The sequence below is a fragment of the Pseudopodoces humilis genome, chromosome 1 (assembly GCF_049639895.1).
Source record: "Pseudopodoces humilis isolate 2021_Gansu_Grassland_sample_001 chromosome 1, ASM4963989v1, whole genome shotgun sequence".
Classification (NCBI taxonomy): Eukaryota; Metazoa; Chordata; class Aves; order Passeriformes; family Paridae; genus Pseudopodoces; species Pseudopodoces humilis.
In genome coordinates, this window is record NC_142200.1 from 665,547 (window position 1) to 684,044 (window position 18,498).

At 50.4% G+C, this 18,498-nt stretch overlaps 1 protein-coding gene across 1 annotated transcript; it reads left to right on the forward strand.

Moving 5' to 3' along the window:
* Window positions 1–355: 355 nt before the first annotated feature.
* On the forward strand, window positions 356–15,509 carry LOC106628951 (alanine aminotransferase 1-like). Its single transcript, XM_014262775.2, has 11 exons — window positions 356–385; window positions 755–937; window positions 1,218–1,326; window positions 1,970–2,100; window positions 3,987–4,230; window positions 4,883–4,962; window positions 5,967–6,085; window positions 8,131–8,302; window positions 10,609–10,764; window positions 12,947–13,059; window positions 15,419–15,509. The coding sequence occupies exons 1-11, from the start codon at window positions 356–358 to the stop codon at window positions 15,507–15,509; spliced, it is 1,428 nt and encodes a 475-aa protein (XP_014118250.2).
* Window positions 15,510–18,498: the final 2,989 nt, after the last annotated feature.

An 18,498-nucleotide genomic window follows, 5' to 3' on the forward strand; every position in this document is an offset into this window, starting at 1 on the left:
ATTCCCAGCTCCTTTTCCAAACCCATTTCTCCCAGTTTTTTCCCCAATATCCCATTCCCAAACCCATTTCTCCCAGTTTTTCCCCCCAATACCCAATTCCCAGCCCCATTTCTCCCAGTTTTTCCCCATTTCCCTTTTCCAACCCCATTTCCCACCCCATTTCTCCCGGTTTTCCCCCATTTTCCCATTATCCTTTTCCTGCCCCATTTTTCCCGGTTTTTCCCCCCTCTCCCATTCCCAGCTCCATTTCTCCCGGTTTTTCCCCCAATTTCCCATTTTCCCGTCCCCGCTCTCCCGTCCCGTCCCTTTCTCTGTCACCTCCCCCTGGCGCTCCGCCACCGCCACCGTCACAGCCATGGCGGCCACCGAGGGGACACCGGGGACGGCACCGGGGACCTTGGGGACACCGGGGACACCACTGGGGACACCGGGGACAGCACCGGGGACAGCGGGGACGGCACCGGGGGCCTTGGGGACAGAGGGGACAGCACCGGGGACACCACTAAGGACACCGGGGACAGAACCGGGGACCTTGGGGAGACCGGGGACAGCACCGGGGACCTTGGGGACACCGGGGACACCACTGGGGACACCGGGGACAGCACCGGGGACCTTGGGGACACCGGGGACAGCACCGGGGACCTTGGGGACAGCACCGGGGACAGCACCGGGGACCTTGGGGACAGCACCGGGGACCCTGGGGACAGCGGGGACAGCACCGGGGGCCTTGGGGACACCGGGGGGGACACCTGAGCCACCTGACCCTCCGGTGGTGTCCCCTGACCCCCCGGTGGTGTCCCCGGACCCCCCGGTGGTGTCCCCGCTGTCCCCGGGGGTGTCCCCGCTGGTGTCCCCGGAGCCGTTCGTGCCACCCCTGGACTGCGGCGGTGACGACGCTCAGGCCGCGGGGCGGGAGCTGCCCCTGGTCCTGCGCCAGGTACCGGGAATGTCCTCGGGAAAACCGGGAATGTCCCTCGGGATAACCGGGAATGTCCCTCGGGATAACCGGGAATGTCCCCGGGAATGTTCCCCCGGGATAACCGGGAATGTCCCCCCGGGATAACCGGGAAAGTCCCTCGGGATAACCGGGAATGTCCCCTGGGATAACTGGGAATGTCCCCCCAGGATAACCGGGAATATCCCCCCAGGATAACCGGGATCACCGGGAATGTCCCCCCGTGTCCCCGATCCCGAATTCCCCGTGTCCCCATTCCCAGATTTTGGCCGCCTGCGCTCTTCCCGAACTTTTGGAGTCTCCCGCTCTCCCCGAGGCCGTGCGGGACCGGGCCCGGAGCATCCTGCGGGAAATGGATTCCGGGAATATCGGTGGGAATGGCGATCCCATGGGATTTGAGGCTGATCCCATTGGATTTGGGGTCAATCCCATGGGATTTGTGCTGATCCCATTGGATTTGGGGTCAATCCCATGGGATTTGAGGCTGATCCCATTGGATTTGGGGTCAATCCCATGGGATTTGAGGCTGATCCCATTGGATTTGGGGTCAATCCCATGGGATTTGTGCTGATCCCATTGGATTTGGGGTCAATCCCATGGGATTTGAGGCTGATCCCATTGGATTTGGGGTCAATCCCATGGGATTTGTGCTGATCCCATTGGATTTGGGGTCAATCCCATGGGATTTGTGCTGATCCCATTGGATTTGGGGTCAATCCCATGGGATTTGTGCTGATCCCATTGGATTTGGGGTCAATCCCATGGGATTTGTGCTGATCCCATTGGATTTGGTATCATTCTCATGGAATTTGGGGTTGATCCCGCTGGATTTGGGATGCCATGGGATTTGTGGCTGATCCCATTATATTTGGGATTCCATGGGATTTGGGGCCAATCCCATTGGATTTGGGGCTGATCCCACTGGATTTGGGGCCGATCCCTCTGGATTTGGGACCGATCCCGTGGGATTTCCGTGCGATCCCGCTGGATCCGAGGCCGATATCGTTGCCACAGGGGGATACAACCACGAGCACCGATCCCACGGCGTTCCCGGCAGGATCTCCCGGTTCCTGGAATTCCGGGACGGATTCCCCTGCGATCCCGGGAACATCATCCTGTGCAGCGGCACCGCCACCATGATCCCGGTGAGAGAGCGGGAACGGGAACGGGATCGGGAACGGGATATGGGATATGGGAATGGGATATGGGATCTGAGAATGGGATATGGGAATGGGATATGGGAATGGGGTATGGGATATGGGATATAGGATACGGGATATGGGAATGGGATATGGGAATGGGATATGGGAATGGGGTATGGGATATGGGAATGGGATATGGGAATGGGGTATGGGATATGGGATATAGGATACGGGATATGGGAATGGGATATGGGAATGGGATATGGGAATGGGGTATGGGATATGGGAATGGGGTATGGGATATAGGATACGGGATATGGGAATGGGATATGGGAATGGGATATGGGAATGGGGTATGGGATATGGGAATGGGATATGGGAATGGGGTATGGGATATGGGATATAGGATACGGGATATGGGAATGGGATATGGGATCTGGGATCTGGGATATGGGATAGGGATCTGGGATCTGAGATATGGGAATGGGATATGGGATATAGGATATGGGATATGGGAATGGGATATGGGATATGGGAATGGGATATGGGAATGGGATATGGGATATGGGAACGGGATATGGGATACGGGAATGGGATCTGGGATCTGGGATCTGAGATATGGGAATGGGATATGGGAATGGGGTATGGGATATGGGAATGGGATCTGGGATATGGGATCTGAGATATGGGAATGGGATATGGGATATAGGATACGGGATATGGGAATGGGATCTGGGATATGGGATCTGAGATATGGGAATGGGATATGGGATATAGGATATGGGATATGGGAATGGGATATGGGATATGGGATCTGAGATATGGGAATGGGATATGGGATATAGGATATGGGATATGGGAATGGGATATGGGATATGGGATATAGGATACAGGATACGGGAATGGGATATGGGATCTGGGATCTGAGATATGGGAATGGGATATGGGAATGGGGTATGGGATATGGGAATGGGATATGGGATATAGGATACGGGATATGGGAATGGGATATGGGATATGGGATATGGGATCTGAGATATGGGAATGGGATATGGGATATAGGATATGGGATATGGGAATGGGATATGGGATACAGGATACGGGAATGGGATCTGGGATCTGGGATCTAGGATCTGGGATCTGGGATATGGGAATGGGATATGGGATATGGGATAGGGATCTGGAATCTGGGATCTGGCATTTGGCATCTGGGATATGGGATCTGGCATCTGGGATATGAGAATGGGATATGGGAATGGGATATGGGATATGGGAATGGGGACCTCAAACCTGGAATGAAGACCCCAAACAGGGAATGGGGCCCCCAGCCCAGATCCCGTTATCCCAGTACTGGTTACTGGTTATCCCATTATCCCATTGTTACCCTGTTATCCCGTTATCCCATTATCCATTATCCCATTGTTATCCCATTGTTATCCCATTGTTATCCCATTGTTATCCCGTTATTATCCCATTGTTCTCCCGTTATTATCCCATTGTTATCCCATTGTTATCCCGTTATTATCCCATTGTTATCCCATTATTATCCCATTGTTATCCCATTGTTATCCCATTATTATCCCATTGTTATCCCATTGTTTTCCCATTGTTATCCCGTTATTATCCCATTGTTCTCCCGTTATTATCCCGTTATTATCCCATTGTTCTCCCATTGTTATCCCATTGTTATCCCGTTATTATCCCATTGTTCTCCCATTGTTCTCCCATTGTTATCCCATTATTATCCCATTGTTATCCCATTGTTATCCCATTATTATCCCATTGTTCTCCCATTGTTCTCCCATTGTTATCCCATTATTATCCCATTGTTCTCCCATTGTTATCCCATTATTATCCCATTGTTATCCCATTGTTATTCCCATTCCCAGTTCGTGCTGTCTCTGTTCTCTCTGCCTCCCCCGGCCCTTCCCGCGGGGGTTCTGGTGCCGGTCCCGGGCCCGCCGGTTCTGCGGGAGGCCGCGCTCCTGGCGGGGGCGGTTCCGGTTCCGTACGCGCTCTCCGAGCCCTGGGGTTGGGTCCCGGACGAGGCCGGGCTGCTCCGGGAGCTGCGGGGGGCGCGGGGCCGGTGCCGCCCGCGGGTTCTCTGCGTGGTCAATCCCGGGGACCCCACCGGTGAGTCCGGGCACTCCCGGGAATCTGATTCAACCAGCGTCGTGCCTCAGTTTCCCCTCTGGGATCCGGTTATTCCCGTCCCGTGCCTCAGTTTCCCCTCTGGGATCCGGTTATTCCCGTCCCGTGCCTCAGTTTCCCTTTGAGATCCCGTTATTCCCGTCCCGTGCCTCAGTTTCCCTCTGGGATCCAGTTATTCCCACCCCCTGCCTCAGTTTACCTGGGATCCCGTTATTCCCATCCCCTGCCTCAGTTTCCCTCTGGGATCCAGTTATTCCCACCCCGTGCCTCAGTTTCCCTTTGGGATCCGGTTGTTCCCGTCCCGTGCCTCAGTTTCCCCTTTGGATCCGGTTATTCCCGTCCCCTGCCTCAGTTTCCTCCGAGCCCTGCCCACCCCCCCCAGGCCGTGCCTCAGTTTCCCTCGGATCGTGCCTGAGTTTCCCACAGGCCATGCCTCAGTTTCCCCCCAGTCCGTGCCTCAGTTTCCCTCGGACCGTGCCTCAGTTTCCCCCGAGGCCGTGCCTCAGTTTCCCTCGGACCGTGCCTCAGTTTCCCCCAGGCCGTGCCTCAGTTTCCCCCGAACCTTGCCCACCCCCCCACACCCCACCCGGGCCGTGCCTCAGTTTCCCCGGGACCGTGCCTCAGTTTCCCCCAGGCCAGGTGCTGAGCCCGGAGCTCCTGGCGGGGCTGGCGCGCCTGGCGGCGGCGGAGGGGCTGCTGCTGCTGGGCCACGAGGTGAGGGAATGAATGTTCGGGAAAGTTCGGGAATGGTCGGGAATGGTCGGGAATGGTCGGGAATGGTCGGGAATTCCTTCGGGAATGGTCGGGAATGTTCGGGACTGTTCGGGAATGGTCGGGAATGGTCGGGAATTCCTTCGGGAATGGACGGGAGTTCCTTCGGGAAAGTTCGGGAATGTTCGGGACTGTTCGGGAATGGTCGGGAATGTTCGGGAATGTTCGGGAATGGTCGGGAATTCCTTCGGGAATGGACGGGAGTTCCTTCGGGAAAGTTCGGGAAAGTTCGGGAATGTTCGGGAATTCCACCGGGAATGGGCGGGAATTGCACCGGGAATGGGCGGGAATTCCACCGGGAATGGGCGGGAATGGGCGGGGATGGGCGGGGATGGGACCGATTTTTTGGGAACACCTGGAGGATTTTTTTGGAAGTGTTTGGAGGATTTTTTTTGGGGGGAATTCCTGGTGGATTTTTTGGGAAATGTCTGGAGGATTTTTTGGGAATGTGTGGAGGACTTTTTTTGGGAATGCCTGGAGGATTTTTTTGGAATTCCCGGAGGATTTTTTGGGAATTCCCGGAGGATTTTTTGGGAATTCCCAGAGGATTTTTTGGGAACACCTGGAGGAATTTTTGGGAATTCCCAGAGGATTTTTTGGGAACTCCCGGAGGATTTTTTGGGTATTCCCAGAGGATTTTTTGGGAACACCTGGAGGAATTTTTGGGAATGTTTGGAGGATTTTTTGGGAATTCCTGGAGGATTTTTTGGGAATTCCCAGAGGATTTTTTGGGAACTCCTGGAGGATTTTTTTGGGAATTCCCGGAGGATTTTTTTTGGGAATTCCCAGAGGAATTTTTGGGAATTCCTGGAGGAATATTTGGGAATTCCCAGATGATTTTTTGGGAATGTTTGGAGGATTTTTTTGGGAATTCCCGGAGGATTTTTTTGGGAATTCCCGGAGGAATTTTTGGGAATTCCCGGAGGAATTTTGGGAATGGTTTCCAGGTGCAGCAGGACCGAGCCTTCGACCCCGAGCGTCCGTTCCTGTCCCTGCGGCGAGTCCTGGCCCAGCTGGGGCCGCCCCTGGCCACGAGCGTCCAACTGATCTCCTTCCACTCCCTGCGGTGCGGGAACCGCCGGAATAACAGCCGGAAAAACAGCGGGAATAATGGGAAAAACAATGGGAATATTCAATGGGAATATTCAATGGGAAAAACAACGGGAATATTACACGGGAATAACAGGAAAAACAACGGGGAAAACAATGGGGAAAACAACGGGAAAAACAACGGGAATATTCAATGGGAATAACAGTGGGAAAAACAACGGGGAAAACAACGGGAAAAACAACGGGAATATTCAATGGGAATGATGGGAATTCAACAGGAATGACAGCGGGAATGACGGGAAAAATAACGGGAATATTCAATGGGAATAACGGGAAAAAAAACAGGAATAACAGCGGGAATAACAATGGGAATATTCAATGGGAAAAACAGCAGGGATATTCAATGGGAATAACGGGAAAAACAACGGGAATAACAGCGGGAATAACAGTGGGAATAATGGGAAAAATAACGGGGAAAACAATGGGAAAAACAATGGGAAAAAAATGGGAATGACGGGAAAACAACAGGAATTCAACGGGAATAACAATGGGAATAACAACAGGAATATTCAATGGGAATAACAGGAATTCAATGGGAATGACAGAGGGAGTAATGGGAAAAACAACGGGAATATTCAATGGGAATGATGGGAATTCAACAGGAATGACAGCGGGAATGACGGGAAAAATAACGGGAATATTCAATGGGAATAACGGGAAAAAAAACAGGAATAACAGCGGGAATAACAATGGGAATATTCAATGGGAAAAACAGCAGGGATATTCAATGGGAATAACGGGAAAAACAACGGGAATAACAGCGGGAATAACAGTGGGAATAATGGGAAAAATAACGGGGAAAACAATGGGAAAAACAATGGGAAAAAAATGGGAATGACGGGAAAACAACAGGAATTCAACGGGAATAACAATGGGAATAACAACAGGAATATTCAATGGGAATAACAGGAATTCAATGGGAATGACAGAGGGAGTAATGGGAAAAACAACGGGAATATTCAATGGGAATATTCAACGGGAATAACAACGGGAATGATGGGAAAAACAAGGGGAAAAACAACGGGAGTAACAACGTGAATATTCAATGGGAATAACGGGAATTCAACGGGAATAACAATGGGAATATTCAATGGGAATAATGGGAATGACAACGGGAATAACAACGGGAATAATGGGAATATTCAGCGGGAATAACAGCAGGAATAACAACCGGAATGATGGGAATGACAACGGGAATAACAGGAATGTTCAATGGGAATGATGGGAATATTCAACGGGAATTCAACGGGAATAACAACGGGAATAAGAACGGGAATAACAACGGGAAAAATGGGAAAAAACAACGGGAATAACAACGGGAAAAACAATGGGAACAACGGGAATGACGGGAATATTCAACGGGAATAACGGGAATATTCAACAGGGGTTTGGGGGATTTGGGGAACTTTGGGATTGGGATGGAAGGTGGTGAGGGGACGGTGGTGGTGCCCCAGGAGAGGATTCCAGGTGGGAATCCTGGAGCTGGAATTCTGGGAATTTGGGGAATTTAAGGGAAATTTCAGGATTTTCAGGAATTTTGGGAATGCCAGGGATTTGGGGAATTCTGGGAATTTGGGGGATATTGAGAATTCTGGGAATTTTGGGGATTTTGGGGGATTTTGGGAATTTTGGGAATTTGGGGAATTTTGGGGAAATTTCAGGATTTTCAGGGATTTTGGGAATGCCAGGGATTTTGGGAATTCTGGGATTTTGGGGGATTTTGGGAATTTTGGGAATGGCATGGAAGGGGGTGAGAGGACGGTGGCAGTTCCTCAGGAGCAGATTCCAGGTGGGAATTTTGGAGCTGGAATTCTGGGAATTTTGGGAATGGCATGGAAGGGGGTGAGGGAACAGCAGTTGTTCCCCAGGAGCAGATTCCAGGTGGGAATCCTGGAGCTGGAATTTTGAGAAAAAAACGGGAAGGCCTCAAATTCCGGGAATGAATTTCGGGAATGAATGAATGAATTTCGGGAATGAATTTTGGGAATCCTGGCGCCGCAGGAACGGATTCCGGGCGGGATTCCTGGAGCTGGTGAACGTGGAGCCGCGGCTCCGGCGGCCGTTCCAGCTGGCTCAATCCATCCCCCGGCCCTGCGTTCCCGGCCGGATCCTGCTGGATCTGCTCCTGGAGCCGCCGGATCAGCGGGATCCCATCCGCAGGGAGCTGGAAAAGGTGCTGGGAGAGAGGCCTGGGTTTGTGATTCCGTGGGTCCTGGAAATCCCATAAATCCTGGAAATCCTATAAATTCCGTAAATCCCGGAGATCCCATAAATCCCAAAAATCCCAGAAATCCCATCCCGTAAATCCCAAAAATCCGGTAAATCTCAAAAATCCCATAAATCCCGGAAATCACATAAATCCCCTAAATCCCATCCCATTCCCTAAATCCCATAAATCCCATAAATCCCATCCCATAAATCCCAAAAATCCCGTAAATCCTGTAGATCCCGTAAATCCCATAAATCCTGTAAACCCCAAAAATCCCATAAATCCCATAAATCCCATAAATCCCATCCCATAAATCCCAAAAATCCTGTAAATCCTGTAGATCCCGTAAATCCCATAAATCCTGTAAATCCCAAAAATCCCATAAATCCCATAAATCCTGTAAATCCCCAAAATCCTGAAAATCCCATAAATCCAATAAATCCCATCCCATGGATCCCATCCCGTTCCTATTATCCCTTCCCATAAATCCCCAAAATCCCACCCCATCCCATTATCCCATAAATCCCATAAATCCCATAAATCCCATAAATCCCATAAATCCCATAAATCCCATAAATCCCATCCCATAAATCCCATCCCATAAATCCCAACCAGTTGGATCTCATCCCATCCTATAAATCCCCAAAATCCCATCCCATCCCATTATCCCATAAATCCCATAAATCCCACAAATCCCAGCCCGTTAGATCCCATCCCATCCTATAAATCCCATAAATCCCATCGTGTTCCCATTATCCCATCCCATAAATCCTAGAAATCCCATCCCGTTCCCATTATCCCTTCCCATAAATCCCAAAAAATCCCATAAATCCCATCCCATGGATCCCATCCCACCCCACAAATCCCATCAATCCCATTATCCCTTCCCATAAATCCCAAAAATCCCATTAGTCCCAACGCATTGGATCTCATCCGATGCCATAAATCCCACAAATCCCATAAATCCCATTATTCCATTAATCCTGTTAATCCTGTTAATCCCATTTATCCCGTTTATCCCGTTAATCCTGTCATCCTGTTAATCCCGTTAATCCCAGTTTCCCATAAATCCCGTTAATCCCGTTATCCCAGTTTTCCAGCACCGCCAGGATCTGCTCCGGGACCTGGCCTCCAACGCCCGGCGGGTGCGGCGGGAGCTGGATCCCGTTAATCCCGTTAATCCCATTATCCCGTTAATCCCGTTATCCTGTTAATCCCATTATCCCATTAATCCCATTGTCCCGTTAATCCTGTTATCCCGTTAATCCCGTTATCCCGTTAATCCCGTTATCCTGTTAATCCCGTTATCCCGTTAATCCCGTTATCCTGTTAATCCCATTATCCCGTTAATCCTGTTATCCCGTTAATCCCGTTATCCCGTTAATCCCGTTATCCTGTTAATCCCATTATCCCGTTAATCCCGTTAATCCCATTATCCCATTATCCCGGTTTTCCAGCACCGCCGGGATCTGCTGCAGGACCTGGCCTCCAATGCCCGGCGGGTGCAGCGGGAGCTGGATCCCGTTATCCCGTTAATCCCGTTATCCCGTTATCCCGTTAATCCCATTAATCCTGTTAATCCCGTTATCCCGTTAATCCTGTTAATCCTGTTAATCCTGTTAATCCTGTTGTCCCGTTAATCCCGTTATCCCGTTAATCCTGTTAATCCTGTTGTCCCGTTAATCCCGTTATCCCGTTAATCCCGTTATCCCGTTAATCCTGTTAATCCTGTTAATCCTGTTGTCCCGTTAATCCCGTTATCCCATTATCCCGGTTTTCCAGCACCGCCGGGATCTGCTGCAGGACCTGGCCTCCAATGCCCGGCGGGTGCAGCGGGAGCTGGATCCCGTTATCCCGTTAATCCCATTATCCCGTTATTCCGTTATCCCATTGATCCCGTTATCCTGTTATCCCGTTAATCCCGTTTTTCCACCCCCAGCACCGCTGGGATCTGCTCCGGGACCTGGCCTCCAACGCCCGGCGGGTGCAGCGGGAGCTGGATCCCGTTATCCCGTTATCCCATTGATCCCGTTATCCCGTTATCCCATTGATCCCGTTATCCCGTTATCCCGTTATCCCGTTAATCCCGTTTTTCCACCCCCAGCACCGCCGGGATCTGCTCCAGGACCTGGCCTCCAACGCCCGGCGGGTGCAGCGGGAGCTGGATCCCGTTATCCCGTTAATCCCATTAATCCCGTTATCCCGTTATCCCATTGATCCCGTTATCCCGTTATCCCGTTATCCCGTTAATCCCGTTTTTCCACCCCCAGCACCGCCGGGATCTGCTCCAGGACCTGGCCTCCAACGCCCGGCGGGTGCAGCGGGAGCTCGGCCGCGCCCCCGGGATCCGCTGCCACCCCCCGGCCGCGGGACCCCGCGCGTTCCCCCGGCTCCGGATCCCCGAGCGGGCCCGGAACCGAGCCAGGGTGAGAGACAGGGGACACCGGGGACAGGGGACACCGGGGACAGGGAACACCGGGGACAGGGGACACAGAGGGGACACCGGGGACAGGGGACACCGGGGACAGGGGACACCGGGGACACAGCGGGCCCGGAACCGAGCCAGGATGAGAGACAGGGGACACCGGGGACAGGGGACACAGAGGGGACACCGGGGACAGGGGACACCGGGGACAGGGAACACCGGGGACACAGCGGCCCCGGAACCGAGCCAGGGTGAGAGACAGGGGACACCGGGGACAGGGGACACCGGGGACAGGGGACACAGAGGGGACACCGGGGACAGGGGACACCGGGGACAGGAACACCGGGGACAGGGAACACCGGGGACACAGCGGCCCCGGAACCGAGCCAGGGTGAGAGACAGGGGACACCGGGGGCAGGGACAGGGGACAGGGACACCGGGGACAGGGACACACCGGGACAGGGGACACCGGGGACACAGCGGGCCCAGAACCGAGCCAGGGTGAGAGACAGGGAACACCGGGGACAGGGACAGGGGACACCGGGGACAGGGACACCGGGGACACAGAGGGGACAGGGACAGGGGACACCGGGGACAGGGACACACCGGGACAGGGAGGGGACACCAGGAACAGGGGACACAGAAGGGACACGGGGACACAGCGGGACAGGGACACAGCGGGGCCGGAACAGAGCCAGAGTGAGAGCGGGGACACAGAGGGGACACGGACAGAGACATTGGGGACACAGCGGGGAGAGGGACAGGGACACAGCGGGGACACAGCGGGGACACAGCGGGGACACGGGGACAGGGTGAGAGCGGGGACACAGCGGGGACAGGGACAGGGATAGGGACAGGGACACAGCGGGGACACAGCGGGAGGGGACACGGGATCAGGGGACACAGAGGGGACAGGGACACACCGGGACAGAGACACACTGGGACAGGGACAGAGCCAGCGTGAGCGCGGGGACACAGCAGGGACACAGCAGGGACAGGGACAGGGATACACCGAGGGGACACAGGGACACACCGTGACAGGGACAGCGGCAGGGTGAGCGCGGGGGGACTCCGGGGACACAGCGGGGACACCAGGGACAGGGACAGGGACAGCGGCAGGGACACAGCGGGACAGGGACAGGGACACAGCGGGACAGGGACACACCGGGACAGAGGGGACAGGGACAGGGACAGACTGAGGGGACAGGGACAGGGACACACTGGGACAGGGACACAGCGGGACAGGGACAGGGGACAGGGGACAGGGACAGGGGACAGGGACACCGGGGACAGGGACAGGGGACAGGGGACAGGGACAGGGACACCGGGGACAGGGGGCAGGGACAGGGGACAGGGGACACCGGGGACAGGGACAGGGGACAGGGACAGGGGACAGGGACACCGGTGACAGGGACAGGGGGCAGGGACAGGGGACAGGGACACCGGGGACAGGGACAGGGGACAGGGACAGGGGACAGGGACACCGGGGACAGGGACAGGGGACAGGGACAGGGGACAGGGACACCGGGGACAGGGACAGGGGACAGGGGACAGGGACAGGGGACAGGGACAGGGACAGGGGACAGGGACACCGGGGACAGGGACAGGGGACAGGGACAGGGGACAGGGACAGGGACAGGGGACAGGGACACCGGGGTCAGGGACAGGGGACAGGGACAGGGGACAGGGACAGGGACAGGGGACAGGGACAGGGACACCGGGGTCAGGGACAGGGGACAGGGACAGGGGACAGGGACAGGGACAGGGGACAGGGACAGGGACACCGGGGTCAGGGACAGGGGACAGGGACACACCGGGAGCCGCAGGAGCGGGTCTGGGAATGGGGAAGAGCGGGAACGGGGACACGGCCCTGGCGGGTGGGGGGTGCTGGGACATGGGGACACCTGGGGACACCTTAGGGACACTCTGGGGACACTTTGGGGCCAGCCCGTGTCCCCTCGCTGTCCCCTCAGTGTCCCCAGGGTGTCCCCAGGGTGTCCCCTGCTGTCCCCAGGGTGTCCCCTGCTGTCCCCAGGGTGTCCCCAGGGTGTCCCCAGGGTGTCCCCAGGGTGTCCCCTGCTGTCCCCAGGGTGTCCCCAGGCTGTCCCCTGCTGTCCCCAGGGTGTCCCCAGGGTGTCCCCTGCTGTCCCCCGATGTCACACTTCCGTGTCCCTTTGGGGCAGGAGTTGGGGCTCGAGCCGGACGCGTTTCTGTGCCGGGAGCTGCGGGAGGCGACGGGAGTGGAGCTGGAACCGGGGAGCGGCTTCGGGATGAGCGGGGACAGCGGCCACGTGGGGTACGGCGACATTGGGGACATTGGGGACACTGAGGGGACATTGGGGACACCCTGGGGACATTTGGGACACCGAGGGGACACTGAGGGGACATTGGGGACACGGGAGTGGAGCTGGAACCGGGGAGCGGCTTCGGGATGAGCGGGGACAGCGGCCACGTGGGGTACGGGGACATTGGGGACACTGAGGGGACATTGGGGACACCCTGGGGACATTGGGGACACCGAGGGGACACTGAGGGGACATTGGGGACACCCTGGGGACATTGGGGACACCGAGGGGACACTGAGGGGACATTGGGGACACCCTGGGGACACCTGGGGGGACACTGGGGACATTGGGGACACCCTGGGGACATTGGGGACACCCTGGGGACACCTGGGGGGACATTGGGGACATTGAGGGGATTTGGGACAGCTGGGGGTGGGTGTTGAATTTTGGGATGCTGGGATTTGGGGATGTTGGGATGTTGGGATTTTGGGATTTTGGGATGTTGGGATTTTGGGATGTTGGGATTTTGGGATGCTGGGATTTTGGGATGCTGGGATTTTGGGATTTTGGGATTTTGGGATGTTGGGATTTTGGGATTTTGGGATGTTGGGATTTTGGGATGTTGGGATGTTGGGATTTTGGGATGTTGGGATTTTGGAATGCCGGGGTTTTGGGATGTTGGGATTTTGGGATGCTGGGATTTTCAGATTCTGGGATTTTGGGATGCTGGGATTTTGGGATGCTGGGATTTTGGGATGCTGGGATTTCGGGATGTTGGGATTTTGGGATGTTGGGATGTTGGGATGTTGGGATTTTGGGATGCTGGGATTTCGGGATGTTGGGATTTTGGGATGTTGGGATGTTGGGATGTTGGGATTTTGGGATTTTGGGATGCTGGGATGTTGGGATTTTGGGATGCTGGGATTTTGGGATTCTGGGATTTTGGGATTCTGGGATTTTGGGATTCTGGGATTTTGGGATGTTTGGTCTCAGATTTTGGGATGTTGAATGTCAAAATGTTGGATTTGGGGATTTTTGAGATGTTGGGATTTTGGGAAGTTTAGAGTTTGGAATGCTGGGACACTGGGATTTGGGGACTCTGGGATTTGGGATTTGGGGATTTGGGATTTGGGATTTGGGGATTTGGGATTTGGGATTTGGGGATTTGGGATTTGGGGATTTGGAGATTTGAGATTTGGGGACTCGGATTTGGAATTTGGTGACTCTGGGATTTCGGAATGCTGGCATTTAGAGATTTGGGATGTTGGGATTTGGTGACTCTGGGATTTGGGATTTTTGGGATTTGGTGACTGAAATTTGGGGATTTGGTGACACTGGGAATTGGGATTTGAGATTTGGGATTTTTGGGATTTGGTGACTCTGGGATTTGGGGATTTATGGGATTTGAGGATTTGGGATTTGGGGATTTGAGGATTTGGGATTTTTGGGATTTGAGGATTTGGGATTTGGGGATTTGAGGATTTGGGATTTTTGGGATTTGAGGATTTGGGATTTTTGGGATTTGAGGATTTGGGATTTGGTGACTGAGATTTGGGGATTTGGTGACGCTGGGAATTGGGATTTGGGGATTTGAGGATTTGGGATTTTTGGGATTTGGGGTTTTGGTGACTGAAATTTGGGGATTTGGTGACGCTGGGAATTGGGATTTGAGGATTTGGGATTTTTGGGATTTGAGGATTTGGGATTTGGGGATTTGAGGATTTGGGATTTGGGGATTTGAGGATTTGGGATTTGGGGATTTGAGGATTTGGGATTTGGGGATTTGAGGATTTGGGATTTGAGGATTTGGGATTTTTGGGATTTGGGGATTTGGGATTTTTGGGATTTGGGGATTTGGGATTTGGTGACTGAAATTTGGGGATTTGGTGACGCTGGGAATTGGGATTTGAGATTTGGGATTTTTGGGATTTGGGGACTCTGGGATTGGGGATTTGAGGATTTGGGATTTGGTGACTGAAATTTGGGGATTTGGTGACTCTGGGATTTGGGATTTGGGGATTTGAGGATTTGGGATTTTTGGGATTTGAGGATTTGGGATTTGGGGATTTGAGGATTTGGGATTTGGTGACTGAAATTTGGGGATTTGAGGATTTGGGATTTTTGGGATTTGGGGATGGGGGATTTGAGGATTTGGGATTTTTGGGATCTGGGGACTCCGGAATTTGGGGATTTGAGGATTTGGGATTTGGTGACTGAAATTTGGGGATTTGGTGACTGAGATTTGGGGATTTGAGGATTTGGGGATTTTTGGGATTTGGGGATTTTTGGGATTGGGGATTTGGGATTTTTGGGATTTGGTGACTCCGGAATTCGGGGATTTTTGGGATTTATTTCCGGGGCCGTTCCCAGGCTGTCGCTGCTGCTGCCGCCGCCGGCTCTGGAGCGAGCGCTGCTGCTCCTGCGCCGCTTCCACGCCCAATTCCTGCGGGAATTCTCCTGAGCCGGAACCTTCCGGAAGCCGAATTCCCACCGGGATTTCCCGGGACCTGGAAAAACTTGGGAATTCCGACAAAAATTCCCGATTTTATTTTGAGTCTCGCGTGGGATTTGGGAGCCTGGGGTTGGATATTGGGGAATTCCGACAAAATTCCTGATTTTATTTTGATTCTCCTGTGGGATTTGGGAATCTGGGATTGGATTTGGGAATTTTTTGGGGAATTTTTGGGAATTCAGGATCAGATTTTTTTTGGATTTGCAACCTTTTGGAATCTGGGGTTGGGTTTTTGGGAATTTGGGAATCTGGCATTGGATTTTTGGGGGAATCCGGGATTGGATTTGGGAATTTTTTGGGGAATTTTTGGGAATCTTGAATTCCCAAAATTTTGATTTGGGAATTCGGGATTGGATTCTTTTGGATTTGCAATTTTTTTGGGAATCTGGGGTTGGATTTTTGGGAATTTTCTGGGGAATTTTTAGGAATTCGGGATTGGGTTTTTTTTGATTTGCGATTTTTTTTGGGAATCTGGGATTGGATTTTTGGGAATTCCAGCAAAATTCCTGATTTTTTTTGAGTCTCGTGTGGGATTTGGGAATCTGGGATTGGATTTGGGCATTTTTTTTGGGAATTTTTGGGAATTCAGGATTGGATTTGGGAATTTATTTGGGAATTTTTGGGAATTCAGGATTGGATTTGGGAATTCAGGATTGGATTCTTTGGATTTGCAATTTTTTTGGGAACCTGGGGTTGGATTTTTGGGAATATTTTGGTGAATTTTTGGGAATTTGAGATTGTTTTTTCTTGGATTTGCGATTTTTTTTTGAATCTGAGAATTTTGGGCATCTGGGGTTGGAGTTTTTGGAATTTTTTTGGGAACCTGGGGTTGGATTTTTGGGAATTCTGGGATTTGGATTTAGAAAATTTTAGGGAATTTGGGGAAAATGCTGGAATTCCGGAAAAAATTGGGGAATTTAAGGAAATTTGACAGAAAATGGGGAAAAAAATGGGGGAAAATTTGGATTTTGGGAGCCTGGGAACGAGGTTGGGAATCTGGGATTGGGAATTTGGGAATTCCAACAAAATTCCCGGTTTTATTTTGAGTCTCATGGATTTGGGGACTGGGATTGGATTTTTCGGGAATTTGGGAATCTGGGACTGGATTTTAATGGTTTGGGATTGGGAATTTGGGAATCTGGGATGGGATTTTGGAACTTTTTTTTGGAATTTTGGGATTTTTGATAAAATTGAGGGATCAAATCCCCTTTTCCAGGAACTCCAAACATTTTTTCCAGGACCAAATTCCCTTTTCTGGAGATCAAATCCAAATTTTTTGGGAATAAAATTCCTTTTCCAAAAAAAAAAAAAAGTCGCTTTTTTTCCGGGGATAAATCAAATTTCCAGGACCAAATTCCCCAAGGAATCCAAGGATTTTTCCAGATTTTTTTTTTTTTTTTGGAAGTCAAAAATTTTTCCCTTTTTTTTTAGGATTTTTCCCTATTTTTTGTAGGGAAAACAAAAATTCCAGGCTTGGAATCCAAGGATTTTTCCAGCTGTTTCTTTTTTTTATTTTTTGGCTTCTAAAATTTTTTCTCCTTTTATTTTTTTTTGGGAAGAGAACTCTGGGATCAGAATCCAAGGATTTTTCCCACTTTTTTTGATTTTTCCCCATTTTTTATAGGATTTTCCCCATTTTTTTTAGGATATTCACCAATTTTTCAGGATTTTTCCCATTTTTTTCAGGATTTCCCCCCTTTTTTTTTTAATATTTTTCCCTTTTTTTTTTCCTCCCCATTTTTTAGGATTTTCTCATGTTTTTAGGATTTTTCCCATTTTTTTAGGACTATTCCTACTTTGTTTTTAAAGATTTTTCCCATTTTTAAAAGATATTTCCCATTTTTTTAAAGGATTTTCCCCTTTTTTTTAGGATTTTCCCGATTTCTTTCCGGAATTTTCCATTTTTTCAGGATTTTTCCAATTTCTTCAGGATTTTTCCCATTTTCTTCAACATTTTCCCCATATTTTAAAGATTTTCCCCATTTTTTTTTAGAATTTCCCAATTTTTTTAGTAGGATTTTCCCATTTTTTTACAATTTTCCCCAATTTTTTAGTGATTTTCCCCATTTTTTCAGGATGTTCCCCATTTTTTTTCAGGATTTTCCCCATTTTATTTTTAGGATTTTTCCTGGTTTTTTTCAGGATTTTCCACCTTTTGTTTTTTTCAGGATTTTTCCCATTTTTATAGGATTTTCCCCATTTTTTTAGGATTTTTCCCATTTTTTTTTAGGATTTTCCCAATTTTTTTAGGATAGTCCCCATTTTTTTCAGGATTTCACCCATTTTTTTTGGTTTTTTCCTGTCTTTTTTAGGATTTCCCCATTTTCCCAGGATTTTCCCCCTTTTTTAGGATTTTCTCAATATTTTAGGAATTTTCCCATTTTTTTTTGGATTTTCCCATTTTTTTAGGCTTTTCCCCATTTTTTTTATGACTTTTCCTAATATTTTTTTTTAAGATTTTTTCCATTTTTCAAAGATTTTTCCCATAATTTTTAAGGATTTTCCAAATTTTTTTTAGGACTTTTACTTTTTTTTTAATCCTCATTTTTTTTTAAGGATTTTTCCCTTTTTTCAGGATTTTCCCATTTTTTTTTAGCATTTTCCCCAACTTTTTTTCAGGATTTTTCCCATTTTTTTAAAAGATTTTCCTTTTTTTATTTTTTATATTTTTTTTAGGATTTTCCCTGGTTATTTTTCAGGATTTCCCCATTTTTTTCAGCATTTTCCCCATTTTTTTTAAGAATTTTCCCTTTTTTTTTTACAATTTTTACTGGGTTTTTTTTAGGATTTTTCCCACTTTTTAAGAATTTTTCACATTTTTTTTTAAGGATTTTCCCAATTTTTTAAATTATTTTTCCCAATTTTTTTCAGGATTTTCCCAATTTTTTTTAGCATTTTTCCCAACTTTTTTTCAGGATTTTTCCCATTTTTTTCTTTC